Source organism: Myiozetetes cayanensis, unplaced genomic scaffold (genome assembly GCF_022539395.1).
Source record: "Myiozetetes cayanensis isolate MyiCay16 unplaced genomic scaffold, myiCay2020 scf30, whole genome shotgun sequence".
NCBI lineage: Eukaryota > Metazoa > Chordata > Aves > Passeriformes > Tyrannidae > Myiozetetes > Myiozetetes cayanensis.
The window spans coordinates 5067155-5094372 of NW_026087522.1; the positions used below are offsets into that span (position 1 = coordinate 5067155).

A 27218-nucleotide genomic window follows, 5' to 3' on the forward strand; every position below is an offset into this window, starting at 1 on the left:
GACTGCAGAAAATGTGACATGAAGTTGAGAAGGCAACAAAAGACATGTGCTTATTGTATAGTTAATGCCTCTCTACCCCCACAATATAAAGAGATAAGACGAGTCAACAAAGTAAGTATTTGTGATTACACTGGTTGCAGTATCTCAGGTTTCTTCTCCTACTGATGAGTATTTAAAATATAATCATGTAGGGCTGACTTCTACTTGTCTTTATTTCACATAACAACATGCTCCTATTGCAGTGACTTTCAAAGACAAGCAATACCAGCTTGGTTAAAAATAAATCCAAGTCTTAAACACCTCCACAGTCAAACCATGAAGCAACCATAGTGCTGGTTCACCAGGCCTTGAAGGTCACCATCTGCCTCAGATTTGGGGAATGACAGCCTTGCTTAGAGCAGGGGAAACCTGAGGGTCCTGACTCAGACATCCCGTGAATGTGTTGTTTAATCTCACTGCTCATCTTTAGAGGGGGATAACAAAAGGTGAGGCTGATCTCACTGTGCCAGGTGAGAGAAGAACACTGCACACTGACAGGTGTCAGCAGTGCAGGAAACACGGAGCTTTGCAGTCCCTGGTGTGTGATGGGTGCTGGGCTGTGTGCAGCTGCACCACGCTCCCTGCTCTAGGGCATGGCAGTGGCTGGAGAAATCAGATGTTTACAGGGGTGGCAGAGTTAAAGAGCTGCCCTTCAGAGAGCAGCCCAGCCTGCAGGAACTGTGATTTTCTTCCCCTCATGTATACTGTGCAAAATCCTCACCAAAACCCCAAGACAGGAAGGAAAAGTAAAAGCTAATTTAAAAATACCCAGGGTTTATGGGATTGCCAGGTCAGACACAGAGTGATCCTGGCTCATCTCAGGGTATGAGCTGAGGTTAAATGCACTGAGTCCCCTTCACTTCCCGGTGATGTCACTCATCTCCTTTAGTTAATTCCCCTCCACTCCATCAGCGCAGCGTCCCACCCCAGCCCCCCAGCCCAGCGTGGCTGCAGTGACCCACACCAACATCTCCATCCCCCTACCTTAAGCTGTTGAGGCTCAAGCTGCTGCTGTTGTAGGCGGAGAGGGGCTGGGAGAGGCTCTGTGCGGCGGGATGGGGCTGCACGGCGGGCAGGGCCGGGTGGGCCGGCGGCAGCGGCGACTGCGGCCGCGGTGGGTGCTGAGAGGGCGGGTGCTGTCCCGGGGGATGCTGTCCTGGGGGATGCTGTCCTGCAGGGTGCTGTCCTGCAGGGTGCTGTCCCACGGGGTGCTGTCCCGCAGGGTGCTGTCCTGCAGGGTGCTGGGGAGCAGGGGCCCGGGGTGGCTCCTCGGGGGCGGGGGGCAGCGGTGGGGGTGGCGGGACGGGCAGCTCCGGGCGCGGGGCGAGCGCGGGGCTGGGGCACCGGGCCTGGGGCGGCTCGGGGGGAGGCTGGGCCAGGGGCTGCGCCGCCTGAGGACAAGGGTCTTTAGGCACCACGGGCTCGAGGACTGGGTCTTTGCTGCTGTCCTGGCTCTTCTCTTGGCTCCTTTCTAATCCCGATATTTTGGGGACAGCCGGGCCCCGAGCACCAGGGTCGTCATTTTCAGCGGGCGGACCGACTCCTAACTCCTTATCTGCAACAACAGCACAGACAGGAATGGTTAAAACCAAGGTAGCAAAACCAGTCACACTCCGGGCAGTTCCATTTTGCTTTCATCAAGAACCACCCATGCCAATGTGAACCCAAATCAAATCCCTCTGCCCGTCATCCCCTCCCTCCCATAACCCTCCTCAAAATAAACCTCCTGGCAGAGAAGAGAGACTCTGTTTAGTGCTGCTGTTCTCTATCATTGTTACCCATCATCACTCCCTCACTGACCACCGAGGGAACAAATGCCACTGAGCTCTGGGCCTTATCATAGAAACGTTAAGGTTGGCAAAGACCTTTAAGACCATCAACCACCAACCCAGCACCACCACCATGTTCACCACTAACCATGTCCTCAAGGGCCACATCCACATGTTTCTTGAACACTTCCAGGGATGATGATTCCACCACTGCCCTGGGCAGCTGTGCCAGTAGTGCCTGACCACCCTTTTAGTGAAGGAATTTTTCCCAATATCCAACCTAAACCTCCTCTGGCACAACTTGAGGCTGTTTCCTCTCTTGTCCCTTGTTCCCTGGGAGCAGAGCCCGATCCCCACCTGGCTCCTCACTCCTGTCAGGGAGTTGAAGAGAGTAAGAAGGTCCTCCCTGAGCCTCCTTTTCTCCAGGCTGAGCCTCCCCAGCTCCCTGAGACACTCAGACCCTTTGACGTGGCACCAGATCTAAACATTAAAACACACACTGGTAGGGACCCTGCCTCTTTTTGGTTGGCTGGTCATGGAATGACTTAATTCTATTTTCCAGCTCTTTAATAATATTAATTAATTAATAGTAGTGTAATTTTAACATTTGCTACAGTGGAGCTTTGCTCATTGGGGCTCTACAGCAATTTCCCATTGGAATCACTCCCCAAACCTTCTGCCAAAGCATATCCAGTCCATGGCACCCCTTGGAATAAACTGGGGGAATGCAGCTGGCCCAAGACTGGAAAAGGTGGTGCCTGAAGGAGGGGGGAACAGGAGCACCATTTAGGGCTGTATCTCACAATAACTTGGATCAGCTGAACTTACATCTTCAGCAAATATGGAAGTGCAGGGTATGGAAAACACAGAAGGTTTAAAGGAACTTAGGACAAACTTGTAACTTAAAAAGGATCCAGTGTTCTTAATAAACTTAAAACAGGAAAACTTTACTCCTTCTTCTGCCAGTTTTGAGGGGTAAAATGACTAATTGGATAATAAAATAATATACATCCAGAGAAAATTGTTGACAGCTCCACTGTCCAAACCCCGAAGTAATGGAGTGAAATAAAGAGAATGGGGAGTGAGATCGTCCAGCCCATAGCCCAGGCACACAAGTTCTGCCACCATCACATCCCTGGAGACAGCCTGGCAGCAATGTGTCACAAACACAGCATCACTTGGGCTTCATTTAGCTAAGACACCAAATTAAACCATGTCAGGTACCCTGTTACTGGTACTTTACAGGCCCTGTGCAAAGATAGCAGCCTGGTGTATATATATATATTCAGGGTTTTTTGTAGTTTGTGGACAGGAGACGGGGAAAAAAGGGTAAAGAGAGGCAAAAGGGAGGTAAAGAGGATAAGAAGGAAGAAGGAAAGGGGAAAAAAGTAAGCAGACTTATTTGATGAGGACCTACTTTAATCACTTCTGGAATATGCAACCTGTAACAGGCACAGAGGCTCCTCCACAGATTTGGATCAGAAGACTTTGGAGGCAAGAGTGGAACTCCAGAGGGATAAAAATAATTACTGTGCCGTATGCTCAAGGTCTATCTCACTGCAATTAAAGTGCAGGTTCTAAATAAAGGGAACTTCCCTTGCATTAATTGTTTGGATCAATCCTGTTGATCTTAGAAATTAGACAGACAGTGATGTGCACATGTGTAAAGGCAGGTCCCCAAGGAGGAAAGAAGAGAGCAAGTTTGTTCAGGAATAGGTGGATCTATATTCTAAGTCCTTATGGGTGTAAGAGTTACAAGTTTTTGTGGTTTTGGTCATTTTTTATTTTTTTTTAAACATAATTAGGGCTTTGAGGGCTTAGCCTTGTCATTAGAAATCCCCTCCTAGATGAATGAAGTAGGTGGTCTGGAAATCCTGCACAGGTGATACTTCCAAATCGACAGGGAACACCTTGCACTCACAGTGCATTCATTAAATCCTTTCATTTGGTATTTTTAGCCCCTCTAACGTGTGGAACATTTATTCAGCACAGCTCTGTGCTAAGGATCTGCTCCTCACGCTCCTCCTCACCGGGAGAAAAGGGTTGGGAATGCCACTGTCTCCTGGGGATCTTTTGCTGCTGCTCAAATCTTCATCACACAGCACCCAAGTACCATTCCTGGGAGCCTGCACTTGGAAGATGCTTTGTGTAGTGAGATAATGTTATTCCAGATGTCTCCCACCAAATGTGCCCATGGTCTCTCCCTCTCCCTGTCTGAGCCCCCAGCACCCACACAGTCCCCCAGCACAGGGTCCAGGAGCCCCAGTAACCAGTGCACACATCCCTGCATGGGTGATCATTATGATGTACAAATCAGAAATTTCTCATCCCACAGTATCTCTCTGGGGAGCTGAAATCCCCCCTCAGTGATGAACATTACCAGTTACAAGGACTTGGGCTCCCAGTTCCCCCAGCACTCCCTGATGGGGCACATTTTGTCTAAATGATCAGCATCATCGACCTCACCAGGGCTGGCCATGGCACTGAACAGGGCAGTGACAGCCCCAAACCTGCCAGAGCTCCAGGAGGGTTTGGACAACACTCTTAGGGACAGGGTGGGATTATTGGGGTGTCTGTGCAGGGCCAGGAGCTGGACTGGATGATCCCTGTGGGTCCCTCCCAGCTCAGGATATTCTGTGATTCTGTGTTTCATAAGGAGGGCTCGAGTCTTCATCAGCAGCACTTCAGGCTCACACAAACACCATTAGGCTCTTTCTACCAGTGCATCCTGACTGACAGGCTCAGTGTGAGAACTTTGGGGAAAAAAACCGACCCTTTATGTCACTGTGACACAGACAACCCACCCTTCTGAGTTTGTTTATCATCAGAGCAATTCATCTGCACCCAAGAGCTAAGGAAGCACCAAGTGAACTTTCTCTGCTGGCAGCCTCCACACTCTGTTCTGGATGAAGTGGAATTACGGCATCATTATTCAGGAGGGCAGGAGCTGTGATGTAATTCCATTCTGACACAGGTCTCCCTTTCCCCACTGGGTTCAAACTGCACCAGCAGCACTCAGTCCTTTACTGAAAAAGGAATAAAGCCACAATTTGATGCTGAGGACTGAGGAACATTGGCTAAGCTTGTCCCACCCACACAGCTTCCATTATCTTCCTTTCCTGTCCCATTTGATGTGTCTTAAATTTCAAATTCCTCTGTTTTTCACTTAGCACAGACAAACTGGGGATGCCTCAAGAGGAAGGACTCTCAGTAGCCTCCATGAAACCCTGCAGTGTGTGTGATTATTACTGGGTTGGCTCCATTACACGTCCCTCCAGAGCCATGGACTTGTATAATGAGCACAGATTATATGCAGCTTTCTACCACTGCCTCTCTTCCTGATGTGCAAACCAGCAAAAGTTGACCCAAACTCCAGGTTCTGGCTCCTCTGTACCACCTGGGTGGTCCCAAAGAGCCAGAGGAAGGCCAGGAGTGGCCACTGAGAACATCCCAGCCACAGATGATGCCCAGTTGTGCTTCTGCTGACAGAAGGGCCCCATCAGAATTGACCAAATTTGAAATTTCAGAGATTCACCAACATAGAATACTCCCATTTTGCCTGGGCAAGTGTTGCTTGCAGTGGGTTCACTGTGTCTAGTTGCACAGGAGGTACCAGGAGCCAGCACAGGGCATTCCATGATGAGAAGAGCTGAGGCCCCTGGGCTGTCCCAGTGGTAGCCAAGGATGTGTGACCTGGGCACCCCTGCCCTGCCCTGCCAGGACCTGGGGAATGAAACCTCCTGAGGCAACATCCTGTGTGATGCTGTCAGCTCACAGTGGCCAAGCTTTGTTTCTGGGCTTAAAATCATCCAACTTTTCCATGTCCAGGTCTGGAGTGTCATCCAGAAACTAGGCTGTGTCATATCCTGTCACTCCTCCCTCTGTCTGCATCAGGATTCAGCCTGGAGAGCCTTCAGGTATCTTCAAAGAGCTTTTCAGAACCAGCACTAAATTTGCCACTTTTCTGAGAGGAAAGTTTTGAATTAAGCTCAAAGTCCTTATTGCACAAGTAAGAAAATTATAGGAATTTTCAGTGTTTTGCAGCATTATCTTTGGGACTGAGCATTCAGCCTACTAAAGAAACATTTTATAGCATTATTTAATTTAAAAATAGTATTAATTTTCTTTTTCTGCTTTGCTAAGTCGGAACTCTTCTCTCGAGAACGCTGCCTCTGCCTAACTTAAGTTTTCTGCAAACTTCTTAATGCAAGATAAAAACACAGATCTTCCAAAACCAGAAAAACTCTTTTCTCCAGCTTTACCCCGGATAAGGGTGGAGTTGGTGCAAACTGCCACAGCAAATACAAGCCCCTAAAAGATCATGGAGTGCAGGAAAGATCTACCCCACAGCCCACCAGCCCTGGGAGGTTCAACCCTCAGCAAGCACTGGAAATAATGGATCAGGTTTAAGGGCTGAGTGTCCTTTTCAGATTGATCAGACACTGGTCAGTGCAGCTCTGGGATGAGCAGGGGCAGGGACAGGAGCTGCTCCTGCCCAGCAGGGAGGGGGCTGTTGGGATCACACAGGCCCCAGAGGGATTCAGCTGCTCCACTGGATACACACAATTTGCTAAAAACAATTTCTCATTTTTAGCACACAGTCATCTTTCATCCTAATTTCCAAGGACACTAACAAAGCATTTGATTATGCAAATGAAGAAGATGCCTTGGAAAGCACAGTTACTGCAGCTCTGTCATCTGCTGATAGCAATTACTCCCCAGTAAGCAGGTATTTAGTACAAGTGAACAGCAAGGCTGGTGACACACTTTGTACTTAATTATAAAACAAAGGAAATCATTCAGGACAAAAGATTTTGCTACCTCCTGTTAAAAATGTTTATCTTCTACGTTCAAAGGGATTTAATTGTCAACAATGAAGTTGCAGATCAATGAGAAGAAGCACTTAGTGGGATCGCACAAGATGTTGACAATTCTTCAGTCATTGAGCTGCTTCTGGCCTTGATTTGAGAGTGCAGAGTCCTCTAATACTGCACATGAAATAATTTATTTCATCCAGCTCTTAAACAGAACATACTTTATAAATGTAACTCCTATAGCCCACACACTGGGAGTGTTATACTGACAGCCCTTACTTTTTAAAACAGCAGTTTTTACTTAGTAAAAAGGAATGAGATAAAGCTTTCTAGAGGAAAGTAAAGCACAGAACATCCAAACATCCCCCTCTCTCAGAAATCCTGGGATTTTTGTGAATAGGAAGGAGATGCAGGCTCAGCATGACAGACCCTGGGAGAGAGAAACACCAGGAGAACTCAATCCTGCTTCAGTGCAGGGACACAACATGCACAGCCAAAGGTTTATTTCCAGTAGGGAAAATCTCCTGACTTCCTAACCCTTCCAGTTCAGAATCAATAGATTACATAATTAATTACACAACCCTGAAGTATTCCATGGTCAGCTTAAGTGCTGACTGAAGGGGACTTCTCTCAAATCTCAGGAAAACTTCCCACATGGGAACTGCCACTGCCAAAGTCACTGGGGGATATTTTCTGGTAATAATGGGTTTGAGTTCAAGGAGTTTTACCTTCCTATTTCAATTCTGCATTTTTAATTAAAGAAATCTATCTCTTGCCATCACAGTATTTCTGAAGCACACCCAGATTCACACAAATGTAGGCAACACCTTGTTCAGCTGGGCTGGTGGTCTGTGCTTCCCATCACCCACTGCACCAGCAGGAGGCTTTTCCAAATCAGGTGTACAGCCCTTGGAGCCAGTGTGTGTGAAAACCCACTGCCCAGCCCATGGATCATGCTGATCTCTGTTCAAAGACCGGCTTATACCCAAAAGCCTGAGATTTTCTGCCAAGGTTCTCTAGAACTGTGGTAACAGCCATGAGCTTGTTATGTACCTCAGTCTCAAGAGTCATAGAATCCCAGAATGGTTCGGGTTGAAGGGACCTTAAAACCCATCCCATCCCACCCTGCCACAGGCAGGGACACCTTCCACTAGCCCAGGTTGCTCCAACCTGGCCTTGGACACTTCCAGGGCTGGGGCAGCCACAGCTTCTCTGGGCAACCTGTGCCAGGGCCTGCCCACCTGAACAGGGAAGGATTCCCTCCCAATATCCCATCTAACCCTGCCCTCTGGCAGTGGGAAGCCATTCCCCCTTGTTCTCTCCAGGCCTTTGTCCAAAGTCCTTCTCTGCCTTCTGCCATCCTCTTTGGGCTATTCCAGACACACCCTGTGACCCACCCAGTGGTGAGAGCATTTCAAACCTGCCCAGAGCAAATAGAGTGGCTGTACAAGACAATAATCAATTAAAAAAGAAACCACAGGAAGGCTCCATCATTTTCTCCAGTTATCAACAGGGACATCACCTTAGCAATAAAAAATTAACCCCATCACAGGGTGAGGGAAGGCAAATATAGTGGGCTTATCCAATGTATTTGCCTTGGCCACATAGCCACAATATTCCCTCAAATGCCCATGACATCTGCTCAGCCCACTCGAATGTGACAGGATTACTTGAATGAGCCTGAACAAAACCAGCTTTCAGAAGCAGCTTGAAAAGTATCACTGATTGAATTTAGCCTGACAGCTCAGTTTAATATACCAAGGACAAAAAAGATCTGTGTGATATGTTTATACAGCAGAATAACACATCTATTCCCCGTGAGAGGTGTCATACCCACAACTCACCAGTCACATACCCCTGGTTCCTTTGGGAATTTGTTCTTTAGAGCCAAGAATTTCTATTCTGATTTTAAAGGCATGATGCCAATATAAGCAGAGAGCTTAAAAACTCTTGCTAACACTAAGATGAAGCTCAGCCTGACCAAGACAATTCCTACTTTTAATTACAGCTATTTCAGCTCATTGGTGTCTCCAGGGAAACTTCGCTGAGCTCACACATCCCACCTCCCCCCATCAGGGTCAGTTGACACTATTCTCATGCTCTGCACTGTTTTGCTCATGTTTCCAATGCTGCAGAGAAAAATATGGGTATTATGGAACCACAGAATCACAGCACCATTGGGGTTGGAAAAACCCTCTGAGATCATCGAGTCCAACAATTCCCCAGCACTGCCAAGGCCACCACTGACCCCTGTCCCCAGGTCCCACATCCACATGGCTGTCAAATCCCACCAGGGGTGGTGATTCCACCACCACCCTGGGCAGCTGTGCCAGGGCTTATCCAGCCACCTGCTCTAACACAGCACTGCTGAGGAAGAATTCTTCTGGTCTGGGTCATATCAGCAAATGAAGATTTCACTGCTCCTGGCCAACAAAGTGTCTCATTAAATGTGTCAGATATAAATGTCCAGTAATGCCCATCTCTCTGTAAATTGAGTTTCGTGTATGGGCTAAAACAAATTCCGTGAATTCATTTTGTTTTAAAAGGGGGAAAAAGGAAGCTAATTTACTGAACTGGTTAAAATGTGTAAGTGAAGATCTACCTATAATTTGTGTTTCATTCCTTTGACAACAACCAAAAGCTTCTCTTTTCATGTAAACATGACTCTGCACACCAAATCCTTCCTGCAAGGGATGGTACTATAGGACTTTAATGACTTTATAGAAATTAAAATAGAAAAGAACACAAAATTGAGAAAAAGGTAACAACAAGGACTCTTTAGCATGTTTTGTTCTTGCACCATTCCACAGCATTTTATACACAGGAGTGGGACATTCCACTGTGTGGCAAGTCGGAAATTGAGAACTTTCTAGCTTTGAATGACAGCCATCCCTGTGGGACCACTGCTGTCTCCTCAATAGTTCACTGTAGGTATTGGGGCCTTTTGTGGTCCAAAGATCTCTTGGTGCCCTCCCTCCCCTCCATCACTGCTAGGACAGGTTTCCTTGCTCTTGTTACTTGTGCTCTTGACCATGTCCCTCCAAACCTGCTCTCCACATCATAGGCAGACACCAGCCAGACCACAGCCCTGCCAGGAACCAAACCTACAGAAACAGCTGAAATCTGAGTATTTGCCCAAGTCACCCCCACGTTCAGACAGGAGGTGGGGAGCTGTGGAGCCTGGCAGGGCACACAGAGATGCTGTTTTCCATGTCCATGGCAATTGGAAAGGCTGTGCTGCCAACCAGCTCTGCTTTCACACGTGTCAGGTCAGCTGGTGGTTCCTGGCAGAGTGAATTTTGGTACAGCAAAGGGCTCCTTATATCCTATCCTCATTGCTTCACACAATGTGACACGTTTACTCCAATCAGCTGAACTACTCTCACTACATTTGTCTGTGACCTGAGGGGTTTTATTCCTTATAAATACATACAGCAGGACTGTGAAATAGGATTTCTGACAGGACTATTGACTCATTGAGCACTGTGCTTGCCCTCCAACAGACCTGGAGGAATAGCACATGTCATGCCAAGCAGGCACCTCCATGTGATCAAGAAAGTATTTTCCTTAAGCCCTCTGGATGATCACTTTTACCGTGAACACAGGTCGGGCAGTGCCCATCATCTCAGGGTACCACTTTTACCACTGTTTCATCATTTTGCTGGAAGATTGACTCAAATGTCACTGAGCACTGGCCATGGCAGTTTGTAGAAAATGCAATTTGGGACACTGTGGTTTTTTATTACCAACCTGAAAGCAAAATTCGAGTGAAGGTGCAAAGTCAGGGTGAAGGCGTTTGTGAACTACCTGTTCACTGCTGAGGCAGATGTTGTCTTCAAGGAAGCTCTGACTCAAGTGTTTATTCCCAGAGGTGTGGATAATCTCTGCCCTGTCCATACAGATGACTAAAAAGACACTGAGTTGCTGTGAAAGTGCCTTTGCACATCATCATCATCAGTGCTCACCTCAGTGTTTACTGACTGACCTGGCTGTAATGAACCAGCAGAGCAGCAGGTCAGCAGCGTTCCTGTTAGGGCAGAGAAGCTGTCTGAGAAGCTGCCACATGAACACATCCTAAACCACCCCAGCAGGAATGAACACAAACACCCCCAGCTTGGTGTCAGCTCAGCACCACACTCAAAAATCTAAATAAACATCCTCAGTCCCAAAATAAACGGCGAGCAAGGAAGGCCAGATGAACGTCAGATCTGCCCCACACAAACCTCCACTGTCACTGTGGTGTGGTTAATGAGCTGGCAGGTCACAGGGCTGACACAACAGTGTCCTACAAGCAGAAAGGACACCAACATCAGGACAGCCCTGCCTGCTGCAGGGCACTTCTGCACCCCCTAACACGGGGATTTTCTACACAGACTGGAATCGTTAGCCTCTGTATGATTCATAATACCATTTGTGCTCCTATTTTGATTCATGTTGTGCCTTGCTGCTCAGGCTAATTATTATCCAGCACTGGTGCATTCAAAGACTTGAGCCTCACACACGGGGTTTTGTGGTGTTGCCTCCATGTCACAAGGAACTGTAATTCTAAAAGGATTAAAAGTTTACCAGCACAGCCATGTAAAGTAGAAAATGAATTGTTCACTCTTCTCGTCTCTGTTTGGAAATTAGATTACGGGCTCCAAGTGAGCTGCAATACAGAATGAGGCAAATCTATGTGATTAGCTCACAGGTGGCCAGTGAGCCTTTCTGGGCTTCAAAGCCTGGCAGATTCCCATTAGCTGCAATAATAAAAGAATGTGTACTTATCCCTCAGCCCCAGCCCTGCCCTGTGCCAACACGGTTACCTGCTGTGCTAATCCTCAGAGCCAATATCATCATCCCCAACTGCTGGTTCATGAGTTTGCTCAGCTGTCAGTTGGGACACAGGGTCTGTGTGGCACCGCCGAGCTCGGTCCTGCTTCCCCAGCACACCCCACAGCCACTTCCCAGCAGCGGGAGGGAACTGGGGTGCTCACCCTAGCCAGCCCCACGCTGTCAGCAGCTGTTTCCCAGCACTAAGAACAGAGTTGGTGCCATTAATCACGAGTGTTTCCTCTAAATAAACAAACAAGGCTTCACCTTCATCTTCTCTCTGGGGAAGGCACCCCTGTGGGTGTCAGTGCAGCAGAACCCACTGCACACCAGAGCAGAAACCAGCAGAGACAGCAAATCCAGGCATGGGCAGAAGGTCACAAGCGATGCAGAACAACAGTGGCCCATTTCATATGGGACTTGCTCCTAACTCATCCCAGTGCAGATGTGGTGGCACAATGGGAGACCCCACACTCAGTCACAAGGGAAAACTCTCCAAGTCCTCCTGGCAAGAGGCTGGTTAATACAATGACCCTTGAGGGTTCCTTCCCCTAGAAAACTCACATCCTACTTGGTACAAGTGTGATAACTTTATTAGTATTTCTATAAATGCCTAATAATCCCCTGAACCCCCCTAAGCTCTTCACTGTAATATTATCTTGCCTCAGGGAGCTCTACAACTCGACTTACAATTTTCTTCCTTTCGTAGAATCACAGAATCACAAAATCATTAAGGCTAGAAAAAGCTCTCCAAGATCATCAAGTCCAATGTTCATCCAAATACCCCCATGACCACTAAACCACGTCACAAAGTGCACCAGCTGCTGCAGGGATGGTGACGTGGCACTCGGGCTGTATCTGCTTGGGATCGTCGTGTCAGGTAATCAAGGGTGGCACTGAACTCCCCTGCTTGGTGTTCCAGCCTCACACAGCCCAGGTTCTCCTTGTTCTGGGCCACCCCAGTGTCCTAGAGCTGTAGGTGGTGGTGACCACCCTCTCCAGGGCAGGACTGCACATGGTGCCAGTTCCATCCCAGAATCCCAAATGGGTCAGGTTGGAAGGGACCCCAGTGGGTCACTGGTCCAGCAGGGCCAGCCCAGAGCACAGGGCCCAGGATTGTGTCCAGAGGGCTCTGGAATATCCCCAGGGAGGAGACTCCAGCCCCTCCCTGGGCAGCCTGTTCAGAGCTGGGTCACTGCCCAGGGAAGAAGTTCTTCCTCCTGTCCAGCTGGAGCTTCCTGGGCATCGGTTCCTGCCCGTTCCTCTTGTGCCATTGCTGGGCCCCCCCAGCAGAGCCTGGGCCATCCTCTGCCCCCTCCCTGCAGCCCCTGACACACCCTGGGGAGGGCCCCTCTCAGTGTGTGCTCTGGAGGCTGAACAGCCCCAGCTCCCTCAGCCTTTGCTGGGCAGGGAGATGCTCCAGTCCCCAAAGCTCTGACAAGTGCCAGCAGGAGCTCGTGCTCCAAACCCTTCCAGCAAGGGGACAACCTTCAGAGAACAATTTCTGAACAACCTTCGGGAAAATGGCAGCCTGAACTCTGCAAAACTGCACACCAAGAATTCCCACTTTGTCTGAATAACTGGTGTGGAGATAGAAGAAAAAACCCCGTTCCAGAGCCAGCCTGGAATGCAATACCCAAACCTTTTCCACCTAGCACAGGTGGAGTACACTGAGAAAGGAGGCTTCACTGCTCAACTTTCACTTTTATCTCAACAGCTGAACAACTCACGTTTTACTTTATTTTACTTTCCCCTCTCTGTTCCTCCTCTCCAAGGCCTTTAATCAGGGAAAACATCCCTCTGAGGGGACATTTCAGCACCCACTGAACTCCTGGCACATTCCTGGAACACATTTACCCAGACATTTACTGATACTTCACCCATGCATCGGGGGTGGGGGGGCTTTTGCAGAGCTGTGGGCAAAGGGGGTTGGTTTCTGCCCTCCCAACACTCCCACTGGCAGCCTGAGTCCTCTCCCAGTGCTCAGCTTTGGGTCACAGAATCATGGAGTGGTTTGGGTGGGCAGGGACCTTAAAGTTCATCTTATTCCACCCCCTGCCATGGGCAGGGACACCTTCCACTAGCCCAGCTTGCTCCAACCTGGCCTTGGACACTTCCAGGGATGGGGCAGCCACAGTTTCTCTGGAAATCCTGTGCCAGGGCCTCCCCACCTAAACAGGGAACGATTTCTGCGTAATGTCTTATCTAAACCTACTCTCTTTCAGCTTAGAAGCAGGAAAAAAGGCCATTTCCATAACTGGTTTGGTTTCCAAGGAGTAGAACTTGGCTCCAGAAGCAGCCTGATGGAGACAGGTCTGATCCAACATCCTAAAATCCCTGGGGCTGCAGATGACAGTGTCCAACAGAAAGCTTCATTCATTACAAATTAAGGATGGGCCCCACCTGTGGCATGAAATATCCATCTTGGAGCAAGGGGAACCTTTACAAATAACATTTACTTACGTTTAAGAAAAATACTTTGAAATTGAGAAAAAACCCCAAGCCACTTTCAGTTTTATAGTATTTTCGATTCTTTTCACAAAGGGAGGTAAAACTAAAACGAAACATTTACTGGGTGCTGGAAGACCAAATCAAGCACATATGATGTGTTTCAACAGCAGCCCAGTGAAATAATCAATAACCTCCAATTCAGGTTATTGACTTTTGCACACCCTTGCAGGCATGAGACTCCAGACGAAGGCATCAGAATCACCAAATTGTTCAATTTGCTCTCCTTCAGATATTTCACACTGACATTTTTTATGATGGTGTGTGGAAGCTTGTTCGAGAGAAGCTCTTGAAAGTCAAAGTGGACTTTTAACTCCCCAGATTCCTTCTTTTGCTTCATTTTGGGATCCAGGGCTGCTTTGTGCAAAGACAGAGAGAAATAGGAAATATTCCCTTCCCTCTGTTTTGCCCTCTCTTACAATTTAAAGGGACTTTAGGAAGAAAACCACCTTCTGCTACTCCCTCTGTTTAATCACATCAAAATTACAAAAGATTACACATCTATAAACTGCATTAAAATGGGGAAAAAGGTGCTTTTGTGTTCCCTACTATTTGCTACCCCCCAAAACCCCATCTTGTCTTTTCACGAGACTGTTTGGATAACATAATTCTGCACTCTCTAACAGCCACAATAACGAGTTGTTTGGACCACTGTGAACCAGCAAGAGCTCGTTAAGTCCTAGAGAATGTTTGCAGCTATTTTAGCACGGGTGTGATTTGTTATGACATGGCAGAACCCCATCATTTCGCCAGGTTTAATGGGTAATGGATATGCCCGAGCACAGACTTCTTGCAAGGCTTTAAGGAGCTTTCAGCAATAACCCTTGAGGATGTATTAGGCAAACTCATCTTGCAACATCTCCAAATCTGCAGAGAAAATGATGTGAACTATGGCAAATCACTGTGATTTGGGGACAGTGCACCAGACTAGAAGATTAAAGTTCTGCTCCAGCTCCCTCAAGGCACAAGTTAGGTCAGTGCTTGGCCCTGTTCCTTTGCCAAGGATTTAGATGATGAGCTTTCCAGGGCAGGGGCTGATGTAAAACGAGAATCAGCTCTTGCTTAAGTCCTCTCTGTATTCATTTCATGAGAATAAAGATAAGAATTTAAAAAAAAAAAAAAAATAAAAGGTCAGATTCAAGAATGCCAGCTCTCTTCACCCTGGTTCAACAGATGCATTTAAGTAAGGAAATTTAAGATATAACAATTTATTTCTTTGCACTACTCCTTGTTGTGCATTGGGATGTTTGAGAAGCACCTCTCTGGGGTTTTTCCCCTCTTCAGAGGGAAGCCTTGAGCATTTGAAAATCGTGTCCTGAGCTCATGTGCCTGGTTTTGCATGAGGCCCTGACAGCCACCAATACTTATAATCATATATATAATCAAATATAATCCTTTCAGAACATGCAGAGGGCTGAAAATGCACTGATCTCCAGTGCAACGCAGAAAACACACAGGAAATCAGCTGGGCCCATTAACTCTGAGGAAAAAACTATTACAAGTTCCATTCATCAGATCAACCCAGTGTGGTGCAAATGGGGAGGATTTCTTTTAATTATCATCAAATCAGAGCTGTCAAATTGACTGTGAGGGAAGGAGGGAGAGCAGCATATGCAAATGGTTCTGGCTGCAGGTTGGGACCCACATTTGCTCCTCACCCTCCACGTCTGGAGGGATCCAACCCCTCCTGCTCCTGGGAGATGCCAAGCCTGCCATTTGTGTTGGAAGGTCTCCAGTGCTCACTTTGAGCTTCCTTGGAGTTTGTTTCTGACTAGCAGGGGGAAAAAAAAAGAAAAAGACAGTTTAACATTTATCAGCTACCACCAGTTTTGCTGGAAACTGTTGAAAACGTTTAACAGCTTGTCCTCGGGAGGGGGGAGGTGGTGCCACGATGAGCACATCAAGTGTTTTCTCTAAGTTAATCTTCTTCAAGTAAGGCTGAAAAATGAACTCTGGGTACAAAGTGAGTTTAGAGACAGACAGAAGGTTTTAGGAGACACAAAACTCTGTGGCCCAGGAAATCAGTCCAGGAAGAGATGAGAGAGTCATAGAATGGGTTGGGTCGGAAGGGACCTGAAGACCATCCAGTTCCATCCCCCCTGCCGTGGGCAGGGACACCTTCCACTGGCCCAGCTTGCTCCAACCTGGCCTTGGACACTTCCAGGGATGGGGCAGCCACAGCTTCTCTGGGCAGCCTGTGCCAGGGCCTGCCCACCCTCACAGGGAAGGATTCCTCCCAGTATCCCACCTAACCCTGCCCTCTGGCAGTGGGAAGCCATTTCCCTTGTCCTGTTTCTCCAGGCTCTAGTGAATAGTCTCTCTCCATCTTTCTTGTGGGCTCCCTGTGAGTGAGGACAACCCTGGCATTGACTGGCACTGGGGCTCACACGTGACTCCAATAAAGCCCAGAGCGAGGCAGGGGTAGAGAGCTGTCCCTTCCTCTGCCCCACAATTCCATCCCTGCTCTCCCTTCCTCCTTAACAAACAGTCACTCAGAACAGACCAATGGTCACATCACAACTCGTCCCTGGATCCAAAACCTCTCTCCTTCCCTCCTCCAGCTCCACACTCCACCAGGCTGCAGCTCCCCTCTCTGCAGTGCTCTGCTCATCGGTGCCATCGTGGCACAAACCTGCCAGGCACGTAGAACTTAATGACCTAATCCTCCCACTTTCACAAAGACCAGATTAGCTTTAAGTTAAATACTCTTGTTCCTTAAATTTCCTCCTTGTCAGGATGCCATGGGAAGCTCTTAATCTTACGAAAAAAGAGCCTGAGGACATTCTGATGCTTCTGCATGAAGACAGAAAGCAGTCCACAGTGCCAAGATAAAGCTGAGGTATTAAACTAATCCCCCAGACCTGGGGTGTGCAGGCAGGAGGGGTGGCTGCTGCTCATCGATCGCCAGGGCTGCAATCAGGATCCTGCCGGGAGCATCCCCCGCTCCATGAACAGCACACCCAGCACACCAGGGCTGTGATGCACTTGTGCAACTTCTCAGCTGCAAAGAAATCCAATAAACCTGTGAATTAGCCCCAGAAGCCCAGGGGCTGATGAATCCAGCCAGCCTGCCCACACTTGCCACAGTCCTTTGCTGGCAGGGCCAGTGGAGCAGCTCCACGGAGGGGACGCTGTGCAGGGAGAGGGGGAGCACCCCAAACCACCCCTCTGCCCCACAGCAACCAAACCTGCAGGTGCCCTCCAGCTGGATGGTTGGAAAGGTGAATCTTCCCTTGCCAGGTGTGACACCAAAGGGTCTCTGGACTGGCAGTGCCCGACACACCAGGAGCTCCTGCAGCCAAGCTTCCACCTCCTCACCAGGCTGCTTGGATTGGAGCCTGCTCTTAGACAACAGAAGGGAAAAATCTTCCTAAACTTGAAATAAAACAGCAGAGCCTTTGCCCCCAGGGAAAGACCAGAGCACACTTATGAAGCAACTAATCTTCTTTTAACCCTTCTCATCCACAGGCTTCGAGAGGCCAGAGGGATTTTATTTAACACCATGAACCCCACTGTGGCACCTCCAGCTTGGATCCTCACTCCTCACTGCTCCACACAGCCAGCAACACTCTGCAAGGGACCCGATTCCTGTACAGCTTCCCTTGGGCAGCACAGCCTTCCAGAGATCAGGGCAACCAGTGGGATCTGCCTGAGGAGGCAAGTTCACATCACTCACTGCCCAGCAAACAGTCTCTGTATCAGCTCAAGACAACTCAAAGGCAAGTCTGCAAAAGCAGGTTAAATATCAGTGTATGATATCAAGCACTGGCTTCTACAATTTCATATTTTTAAGATCAGATAAAAAAGGTTTTTTTCCCTGCACATCTCTTTATAGACTTTCCAACAGCTTATACACAAAGCATTTAGACACTTTAATTTCCACTCCAATATGAATACTCTAACCCCAAATGAAACCTATTAAAAATTAAATTCTTATATTAAGTTTAAGATGCGTCTCTTTTCTCCCCAGGTCCCATTAAACACTCTCCCTACACACAGTTTAGAAGACAGAAGAGATCCTAGAGAATATTTACAAAGAGAACAAAACCCCCTGAGGGTTTTTATGTTACTACAACATTAATCTATTTTAATCACACAACAGATTAAAACCAAACAACATTAAATGGTTCTGCAAAGTACCCAGTGAAAGTCTATCTTTGTTGCACAAAAAAAAACCTCAGGAAAAAATTAAAGTGCTTGGAAACAGCGTTATTATGTTGTTCCACAGAGACGGAGCACAGCAAAATCCAGATGGGGCCACAGAGCCCCTGGTGGAAAGAAGATGACAGAATCATGGAATACTAGACTGGTTTGGGTTGGAAGGGACCTGACAGATCCTCTTGTTCACCCCCTGCCATGGGCAGGGACACCTTCCACTAGCCCAGGTTGCTCCAACCTGGCCTTGGACACTCCCAGGGCTGGGGCAGCCACAGCTTCTCTGGACAAACCATTCTAGGATTCTGTGATTACTTCAGCAGTCCCTTCTGCCATAAATCTTGGTAACTCTGACATCTGTATTTCCCTCACACCCTGTCCCAGGCCCTCCAGCCTGTTCTCACACAGTGCCCTTTGCTGTGTGTGAGCACCTCCTGTGCCCACCTCCAAACCCCAACCTCAGCTCTGCTTTGGGGGGATGGAGCCCAAGGAGCAGAACCTGTTCCTCAGAGGTTGCCTTGAGCAGCTGCTGTGAACAACAGCCCTGCTTTCCATCCCAAGCTCTAAGATTTAATTCAGCCTTTAATTATTTACACCTTTGTTAACAGTTTCAGTGCAGTGAATTAAAATATCTGTTGAGCTGGCCACAGGTCATTGCTCTGAATAACCCCAGCTAATTCAGAGGCTGGGGCTGCTGATGAGCAGTTCATTCTTCCAGTAGCCCCCATCTCAGAGCTGCTAACACAGAATCTCCTCTGCTGCTGCTGCAGCTGCTCAGTGGCCTGGTTATCTCACTCTGATGCTCAAGGTTGTTTTTTCTCATCTTGAATAACCCAAATAACTGTGCTTCTGTAATTGAGTTTGCCATCTCACTGCCCAACAGACTCTTGATGAAGAACTGCAGCATTCTCCAGGATGGGTTTTGCTGTGTCCCAGATCAGACCATTCACTGCTGCAAAGCTGAGCCTTTCCAAGAGTCACAAGCCAGTGTGAACCACAGTTTTATAACAGTTTTATAACTGTATATATACCTTTGCCCAGCAGACATTGTATGGGAGCAGTTACACTGGAGCTTGAAATTATCTAAAGAAACTACAAAGAAAAAAAACCTGCTCTTGTTCAAAGCTGTTAGATTTACTGAAATGAGTGGAAGCATTTCACAGGGATGTCTTGGATAATATGGGGTGCTCTAGGCAGCCCTTTTATCTCAACATGTACCAACTGAGCTGCCAAAGCAAACCAAAACCTTCAAGGGAATGATTTGTGTGATTACTCCAGATTTACCAGGAGATAGAGGTGGGAGTAGCTGTGGTGAAGTTGTTTCTGGCAGCATCACTACTGCTCTGGAGGGGAAAAATCCAGGGGATTCTGCACAACAGTTGCATTCAAATCTTCCACTTTGTTTACTCAGTGGATTTACTACCAACGTGGTGCAATCCCTGACAGGATTTGATTACTTCATCTCAACATTCTTTCTTCCCAAACCAGCTGCTGCAACGGATAATCCATATTCAACCATGGAGGGCAAAGAGAAGGAATGAACAAACCCTGATCCCCTTCTTGTACTGTTTGGGTCTCTCTTTCTAGGCTAAGAGCCAGTGAAGGAGGGCTGCTGACCTCCTCTGAGGTAAATAGTTTCTCTCCATCTTTCTTGTAGGTTCCCTTCAGGAGGAGCCAGTTAGGAGATATTTCACTGTTCCTCACAGCTTCACAAAACTTTCTAGTATTTCCAGTCTCAAGTAAAAAGCCCCCCACAAGTCAATGCCCCCCCCCTCCCAGGAACCTGCTTTAAAAACCATGGCTTGTATATCCAGGCTTTTCTTTATTTGCATTGCAATTTTTAGCCTCATCAAAGGGAATGCCTTTCACATAATGATATTACTTAAGGATCTAAGATAGCAACAACAACAAAAAAAAGATGATGGGGCTTGTGATAAAATCATGAAAGGCAGTAATGCTGCACCTTATTACCAGTCCATGGTAATTCAGCTTCTCTTGGTAGTGGTAAGGGCCTCTCTAAGAGCAGACAAGAGCCTGTTGTTGAGCTCTGCTAATGATGCAGAAGATGTAACTGTAATGCAGCTGAGGTGCCAGCTCCTTCCAGGGCCACACACTTGGCAGGTAACATCATCCTCTGCACTTTACAGGTTTTCACAGTAAAAAGTCACTTTTCAAGATCACGTGAAATCATATTTTGAATGAACTTTAAGCTGCATAAGTAACCATAAACTCAGGGAAGGAAGAAATAATGTGCCTGTGCCAGGTGAATGGATGGTGTAAATGCACTTCAGATGTTGGGTAAGTGCAGCCATTCAGTGGGTGAATCACTGCAGGGTTTTTCTGCCTCAGACTGCAGGCACTGTACCCACACCTGGTTTTGAACCAGCTGCTACAGCTAGAAGACATCAGCTTTAAAAGATAACAGCAAATCCTTAAGGACAATAAATGCTCAGCTTCATGCTTATCCAGGCTCCTGGAGTGCCTCCTCTGAGTCACGGAATCATCAAGGTTGGAAAAGACCCCAAAGATCGTTGAGTCTGATCATTAAAAAATAAAAAGCGACTTTCAAAACATGCCCTGACATCCCCTCTCTGCCACCACGGTGTGAGAACAGGGTCTGAGTCACTCAAAATGTCAGACTATCCACCCCTGTGGGTTGTACAGCTCCAAAGGATCCCCCAGCACCACGGGTGAGGGAGTGTGCATTAAATACTGACCCCAAAGGAAAAGCACCACCGTTTGCAGCATCAGCAGAAGGGTGAGATCTCAGCAGCTCTCACACCCAAAGGGTTTCAGGCAAAGTGTGAAGAAACTTCTTAATATTTCTACTCCCAAAATAATCGTGGGTATCTGTCCTAGAACTCCAGTTTTGGATATTAGGAATGACAACAGCTCGTGCAAGTAAAACCTATTCATAAAGGAGTATTTCACCTAAATAAGGGTAATGATTTGTTATTATTGGTTGCAAGATTTGATACACAAGAAACACAGCAGAGAAAATCAGAGTAAGAAAATAATGCTTTCTCCATCTATGTTATTTTCTTGAAATTAAATCTTCCAGGGATTCTTCTGTAGCCTGATGCCAGCCCTTTCCCACACCAGTTTGCAGTCAGGAATCACTAAGCCTGGGAGTTTTGGCTGGTCTATCATGTCCAGCCTCCTCTCTGCTAAACAGCTCCTGTCCCACAAAAATGAATAAAATTACTCACTAAATGGATTTTGTTTTAAAAAGAAGAACACATTGACTTTTAGTCTTTAAATTCCAATATAGCCAACTAAATTAAAACAAAGTATCCACTGCCAAATGTTTTTGTTAATAAGACTAAAATCACTCTAGAAATCGAACATCAGTTAATCTCCCAGCTAAGAATATCACGTAGAGAAGACCAGAGGATCTGCCAGTAATCTTAAAATGAAGCCTGATAAGGCAAGAAAATAATTCACAGCAGCTTGTGATCACTTAATGTTCTCGTTGCTGGTTAATCCATCCAGCATCAAGGGGTGCTCACTGATCCAGGGTCACAGGGCTTTTCCAAAATAATCCCCAGGAAGAAATAGTCCAAAAGGGTTATATTTAACACCGTATCACTTTCAGGCTAAAAAAGTGCTTTCAGCTACTTAATCCCTTTCTGAAAGAGGTGGCCTCGTGTTTGGTAATCAGTGACTGCTTCTGTTGTGTTGTTGCCATAACAGATGAGAGGAGCTTTGAGCGCTGCCCTTTCTCCCCTGCCCTGACACAGCTCAGGTTGTTAATCCTGCCCCGGAGCAGACTCGGCCCATCTTTCATCTCCCCTGGGGGGAGCAGCCGGGGCTCCTGGGGGAGATGGGTCATGGAGAGCTCTGCTTTGGGAAGGGGCTGGCATAGGGAAAAGGGGATGGTTGGGTTTGGGATCCCGACAGCTGGTGCATATTCATGGCTGAAGATGCAGCACAGAATCCCTTCTCCCAGCCCCCTGGACATCCCTTCTCCCAGCCCCTTGGACAGCGCAGCCTCTGAGCAACAGGAGCTGCCACGACAAAGGCTCTGGGTCAGAGCAGCAGACACACTGCTATGGAACAAGAGGGAAATGAGAAAAATCGGGAATGTGGACCAGTAGTGAGCCTTAACAACACCCTCCTGGACTAGGAGTAGGAGGAGGATTCAGCTCTATGAGCCAGCAGTGCCCTGGCAGCCAGGAGGGCCAACCCTGTCCTGGGGGCAGCAGGGAGGGGATTGTCCCGCTCTGCTCTGCCCTGGGGTGGCCTCACCTCAACATTGGGGCACTCTGGGGGACACAATGGAAGGAGAGATTGAGCCATTGGAGAGTGTCCAAAGGAGGCCACGAGGATGGGGAAGGGCCTGGATTTGAAGCCGTGTGAGGACACTGAGGGCACTTGGTGTGTTCAGCTGGAGCAGAGGAGACTGAGGGGAGACCTCCCTGCAGTTCCAACTGCCTGGGCAGGGGCAGAGGAGAGGCAGGACTGAGCTCTGCTCTGGGGGGACCAGGGACAGCCCCCAGGGAATGGCTGGAGCTGTGTCAGGGCAGGCTCAGGGTGGATCTCAGCACAAGGTTCTTCCCCCAGAGGGTGGTTGGCACTGAACAGGCTCCCCAGGGCAGTGGGCACAGCCCCAAGGCTGCCAGAGCTGCAGGAGGGTTTGGATGATCCTCTGGGGCACAGGGGGGGACTCTTGGGGCTGGGGCTGTGCAGGGCTGAGGGTTGGACTCCAGGATCCTTGGGGGTCCCTCCCAGCTCAGAACATTCTGGAATTCTTGGTCTGCTCCCTCCAGTGAGGCCACCACAGGCCAGGGGCAGCTGAAGGGCAGCCCCAGGGATGACACAAACCTTGGCACAATCCAGCTGCCCAGAGCAGTCCCCAGGCATTTTCCACAGTGGGCCTCTTATCCCAGAGAAGACACTAATCACTGAACTGTGATGACGCTTATTAAATTAAAACATCTCAACCAACCTCACCAATAAGACCAAAACTAAAATGTGTTTGAGCAGCTCTTCCCTTGGGAGTGTAGGGATGCTGTCAGTCAAGCCCAAACATGAACAGGATCTAAACAAAAGCTCAAAAGCAGGAGGAATTCCAACCCCGCCTCTCGGCTGCTTCTTGGAAATCCATTTCTTAGATAACTGAAAGGCAGATAAATAATAAAAAAGAAAGCTCTGCACTAACTAGATCATTTGTTTCCAGAGATGTAAGTGGCAAATGCTGAATTTCTTTTTCATCTCGCCTTGAGTTGCAGCAAACTGTCACTCTTGCATGAGCAGCAAGGGAAAAACATACTTATTATTAGAAAACAATCACTGCCAGATCTGATAACAATCTGACATTAACAACTGTGGGGATTCTGCTGCCAAGGATGTCTTGTGTTATTTAGAAAACAAAAAAGAAAAAATTCCTGAGGGGGGAAAGCAACAAACAAATAATTGTTTTACATCCTATTAATAAACCCCTACAGCTCGTGTCTCCCTCGGAAAACACTCACAGTACTGCTATCACCTTCCAGAGCAAGCCACCAGATGACATTCAATATTCCTGAGGTTGAAGAAACAACCACAACTGTTTGAGAACCTGTCACGAACACAGGGGGTGGGGGTGTTGTTTTTATCCAACCATTTCACAGTGGGACACAACCTTATGTCTCCTTTTTGTACTGGCTCCTGCTACTCATGACCCAGCCTGGAAGGATTTACTCCCTCCTTTATTTTCCCAGCCTTAACCCTTCTATCCAGCCTGAACTCCAATGGCAGCACCACCCACACACCCAGTCCAGATCAGTTTTAGTAACTCAGGTTGGGTACAAAGCTCTTGGTTTCTGACTTCCAGCTTCAACTGGTGGAAGATCTGTCAACCTACTGACAGCATCCAAACCGAGCTAAAGCCTTTGGATAGCAAATATTTGGGATGTACATTTTGAGGATGCACCTAAATGGACCTCAGTGTGCACAGGTAGCAGCAGTATCAAGTGAGCTGGTAAAACACCAGAGAGCTTTTGGGTTTCACCAAAGGCTGTGAGATTGTTTGACTTCTCTGCAAGAGCTTAGGAAGTCACCAAAAAAACCCTCCAACTTAATCACAGAATTGAAAGGGCCAGGAAACCATGTGCTTAACCAGATACCTCTAAATGGTTGAAGTAACAATGTCTATGGTTTAAACTGAAGTAAATAAGACTTCATTTTAGTTTTCACATCTGACTTGAAGAACTCAGCCCCACCAGGCACTGCAGGTGATGAAGTGGCTTCCTCATTGAAGTTACATTGTTCATGTTGGCTTCACAGCAGGGAAATTACAACATTTTGAGTTTTGTTTTGGTGTGGTTTTTTTGTTGTGTTTGGTTGTTTGTTTTTTTTTTCCCCACACAGCTGATACTGTAGTTTCTTACAGAGCTTGTATCTGTTCTTAGATTCTACAGGAAAAGGCTTTTTAGACAAATTCAGGTTCCTTGGGTGCAGAGGACGTAGGGTCTTGAGCAGGGTCTGCAGGAACAACATTCACAAAACACTCTCCCATCTGGAAACGAAGTTTGGTTTCTTCACTGGTGTTTTCTGGAGCTCAAACTGAAGCTTTACACTCAGCATCGTTCAGCATCACTGCCCTCACCCCTTTGTAAGGACCTCCTGCAAGTCCAGCTGCCCCTGTCCCCGGGCACTGCAGTGCCCCGAGGCCCAGAGGAGTCACTCCAGTACTAAAAATGGGGTAAAAGCCACCAGCAAGTGTGAAACACATGGAAATCTCTCAGTCTTTGCCCAAGTAACCCTCTGCATCCTCATGGCCATTTCTGCACAAGCAGCCAGCTGTGTAACAGGACAAAGGCATGTCCTGGGTTGCTCCACATTTACACAAGGTGCTGGATTATCAAGTAAACCAAGACACAGCCCAGGGACTTTACAGCACCACAGACAACCATGGGCAGCCCCAAACAGCTTCAAGAGCCTGAGCAGGGCTGAACCAAGGGATAGCCCTGGGCTGGGGCACAACCAGAGACAGAATCATAGAGTCATAGAATGGCTTGGGTTGGAAGGGCCCTTGAAGATCATCTCGTTCCATCCCTCCACCATAAACTGAACTGCAGCCAGTTCCAACCCCTCCAGCAAACATCAAACTTCTGGAAGACAGATGCCCAGATCTCACTGATGGGACCACCCCTGCCAGCTCCACTGCTTGTAAAATGCCTTTGCAAGACAAGCCCTGCAAACAGGAGACTCCCTGGTTGGATTTCCCTTCTCCCCTCTGCGTTTTATTGACACTCTTTTGTTCTGGCTGTTTGGTTTGTGTTTTTTCGTTTCTGCAGTGGTGGAATCCAGGGCTTGTGTTGTGCATAACTCTGACAGCCCCTGAGCTGCCCCCTGTCCAAGGCCAGCCCTCAGCAGGCACTGGGAGCTCTCTGCCTCACACTCACAAGTTAATGCCTTTGGAGGATGACCTGGGGACCGACTCTTCCCTGGTGTGAGTGCAAATCACTTGCCAAGTTTAGTTTCATTCTGACTGTGCCTACCAGGGAAGGGTCACTTACAGACTCCATCATCTCTTCCCTTGTCTCAAAAGATTATAATTTGTCCATTGCAATTCACATCAGGATGCAATTTGGCAGGTAAGTCAGAAGTCTGGAGGCAATTATTTTTCTTCCTTTGGAGAAATGGGTTATATTCATTCAGTTATTTTCAGTTATTTATTTTAGATGGAGCACAAGGAGGGGGAGAAGGAAAAAGAAAACAAGACAGGTTTAGATATTATGATAGGATTGACACTCGATGTTTTGACATCTAAGCAGGGCTGATCATGCTGATATATGCAATCCATGCATCTAATTCTACCCAAGAGGAAAGGGCTGGAACACAAATGTCTCAGCTCTTACAGTCAGGTATTAGTGTGCCAATGAAAACAACCATTATGACAAACCCTTAGGACTCCCCCAAATTCTAGTTACAGCTATTATTAACCAGTGTAAATCACCTCCTCTATAACAGCTGAAATTTATTCCTTTGAATCTGATGAGTGATATGCTGCTCTCAGCTTACCAGGAAACACCTTTCTTTATACCACTGATTTTCCTTAGAAAGACAGCCAAAACCTACATTTAAACTACGCCCAGGTTTTTACAGCAGCACAAGGGACAGAGATCTTTCTGACCAGTCCCTTCCCTTCACTCCTGCCCACGACCTGACACTGGCCCGACCTCTCTTGCCCAACACAACCCCCAAGTTCACACCCTCACCCAGCCTTTCCTGTGCCTACACGTTACCTGGGCACAACAACTTAAAGGGATAACATCCATATCTAAGGAATAACCTGGACTAAACAGAGAGGACTAAATATGGATGAGTGGCTTTCCCCCATCACAGCCTCCTCCCACAGTTTTAGTGGACTCAGGTGGAGGTCAAGAGTTTTCCAGTTGGATTTTTCCAGGCCCTACTGTAATTACCTGCCTTTTCACTATTATCTTTCTACCCCATAAAATATGGGTTCCACACGGCTGAAAGAATAATCACCAGAAGTCATTTGTGCTCACCAGCTGTATTTGGAAAGGCATTTCACTGAGCCCAGAGCTGTCAGCAGGACCCAGCACAGACTCAGCTGGGCTCCCTATGCCACTGCTCCACAGAACCATGGAATCATGGAATGGTTTGGATTGGAAGGGACCTCAAAGCTCATCCAGTCCCACCCCCTGCCATGGGCAGGGACACCTTCCACCAGCCCAGGTTGCTCCAAGTCCCATCCAGCCTGGCCTTGGACACTTCCAGGGATCCTGGGGCAGTCACAGCTTCTCTGCGCAACCTGTGCCAGGGCCTGCCCACCCTCCCAGGGAACAATTTCTTCCCAATATCCAATCTCACTCTACTCCCTTTCAGTTTCTTTCCTACCAACCACTAAACCCACTCCCAAGCTCATTTCCATTTTAAAAGGCAAATCATTAGAAAAGAGTGGTTCCAAAACCACTATGTATTGGAGCAAGTGATTACTTATTTCAACAGTTAAAAAGCAGGCCCATTAAGTTCTATTTTAGCTAATTAAAGAAGTTACACGTGAGCTCCCTGCCAGCCCCAACTGGGTTCCACGTGAGCCCAAGCACAGCAATGTGCAAAGCTGCCACTGAAACAGCTCAATGAGCCTTAGCCTAGAATAAATTTGCCA

At 47.6% G+C, this 27218-nt stretch overlaps 1 protein-coding gene across 1 annotated transcript in view; it reads right to left on the reverse strand.

Annotated features, from left to right (window-relative positions):
- AUTS2 (activator of transcription and developmental regulator AUTS2) overlaps positions 1–27218 on the reverse strand; it is a 753479-nt gene that overhangs the window by 26093 nt on the left and 700168 nt on the right. Inside the window, 1 exon segment of the mRNA XM_050325674.1 lies at positions 1024–1594. Within this exon segment, the coding sequence (XP_050181631.1) occupies positions 1024–1594 (571 nt within the window).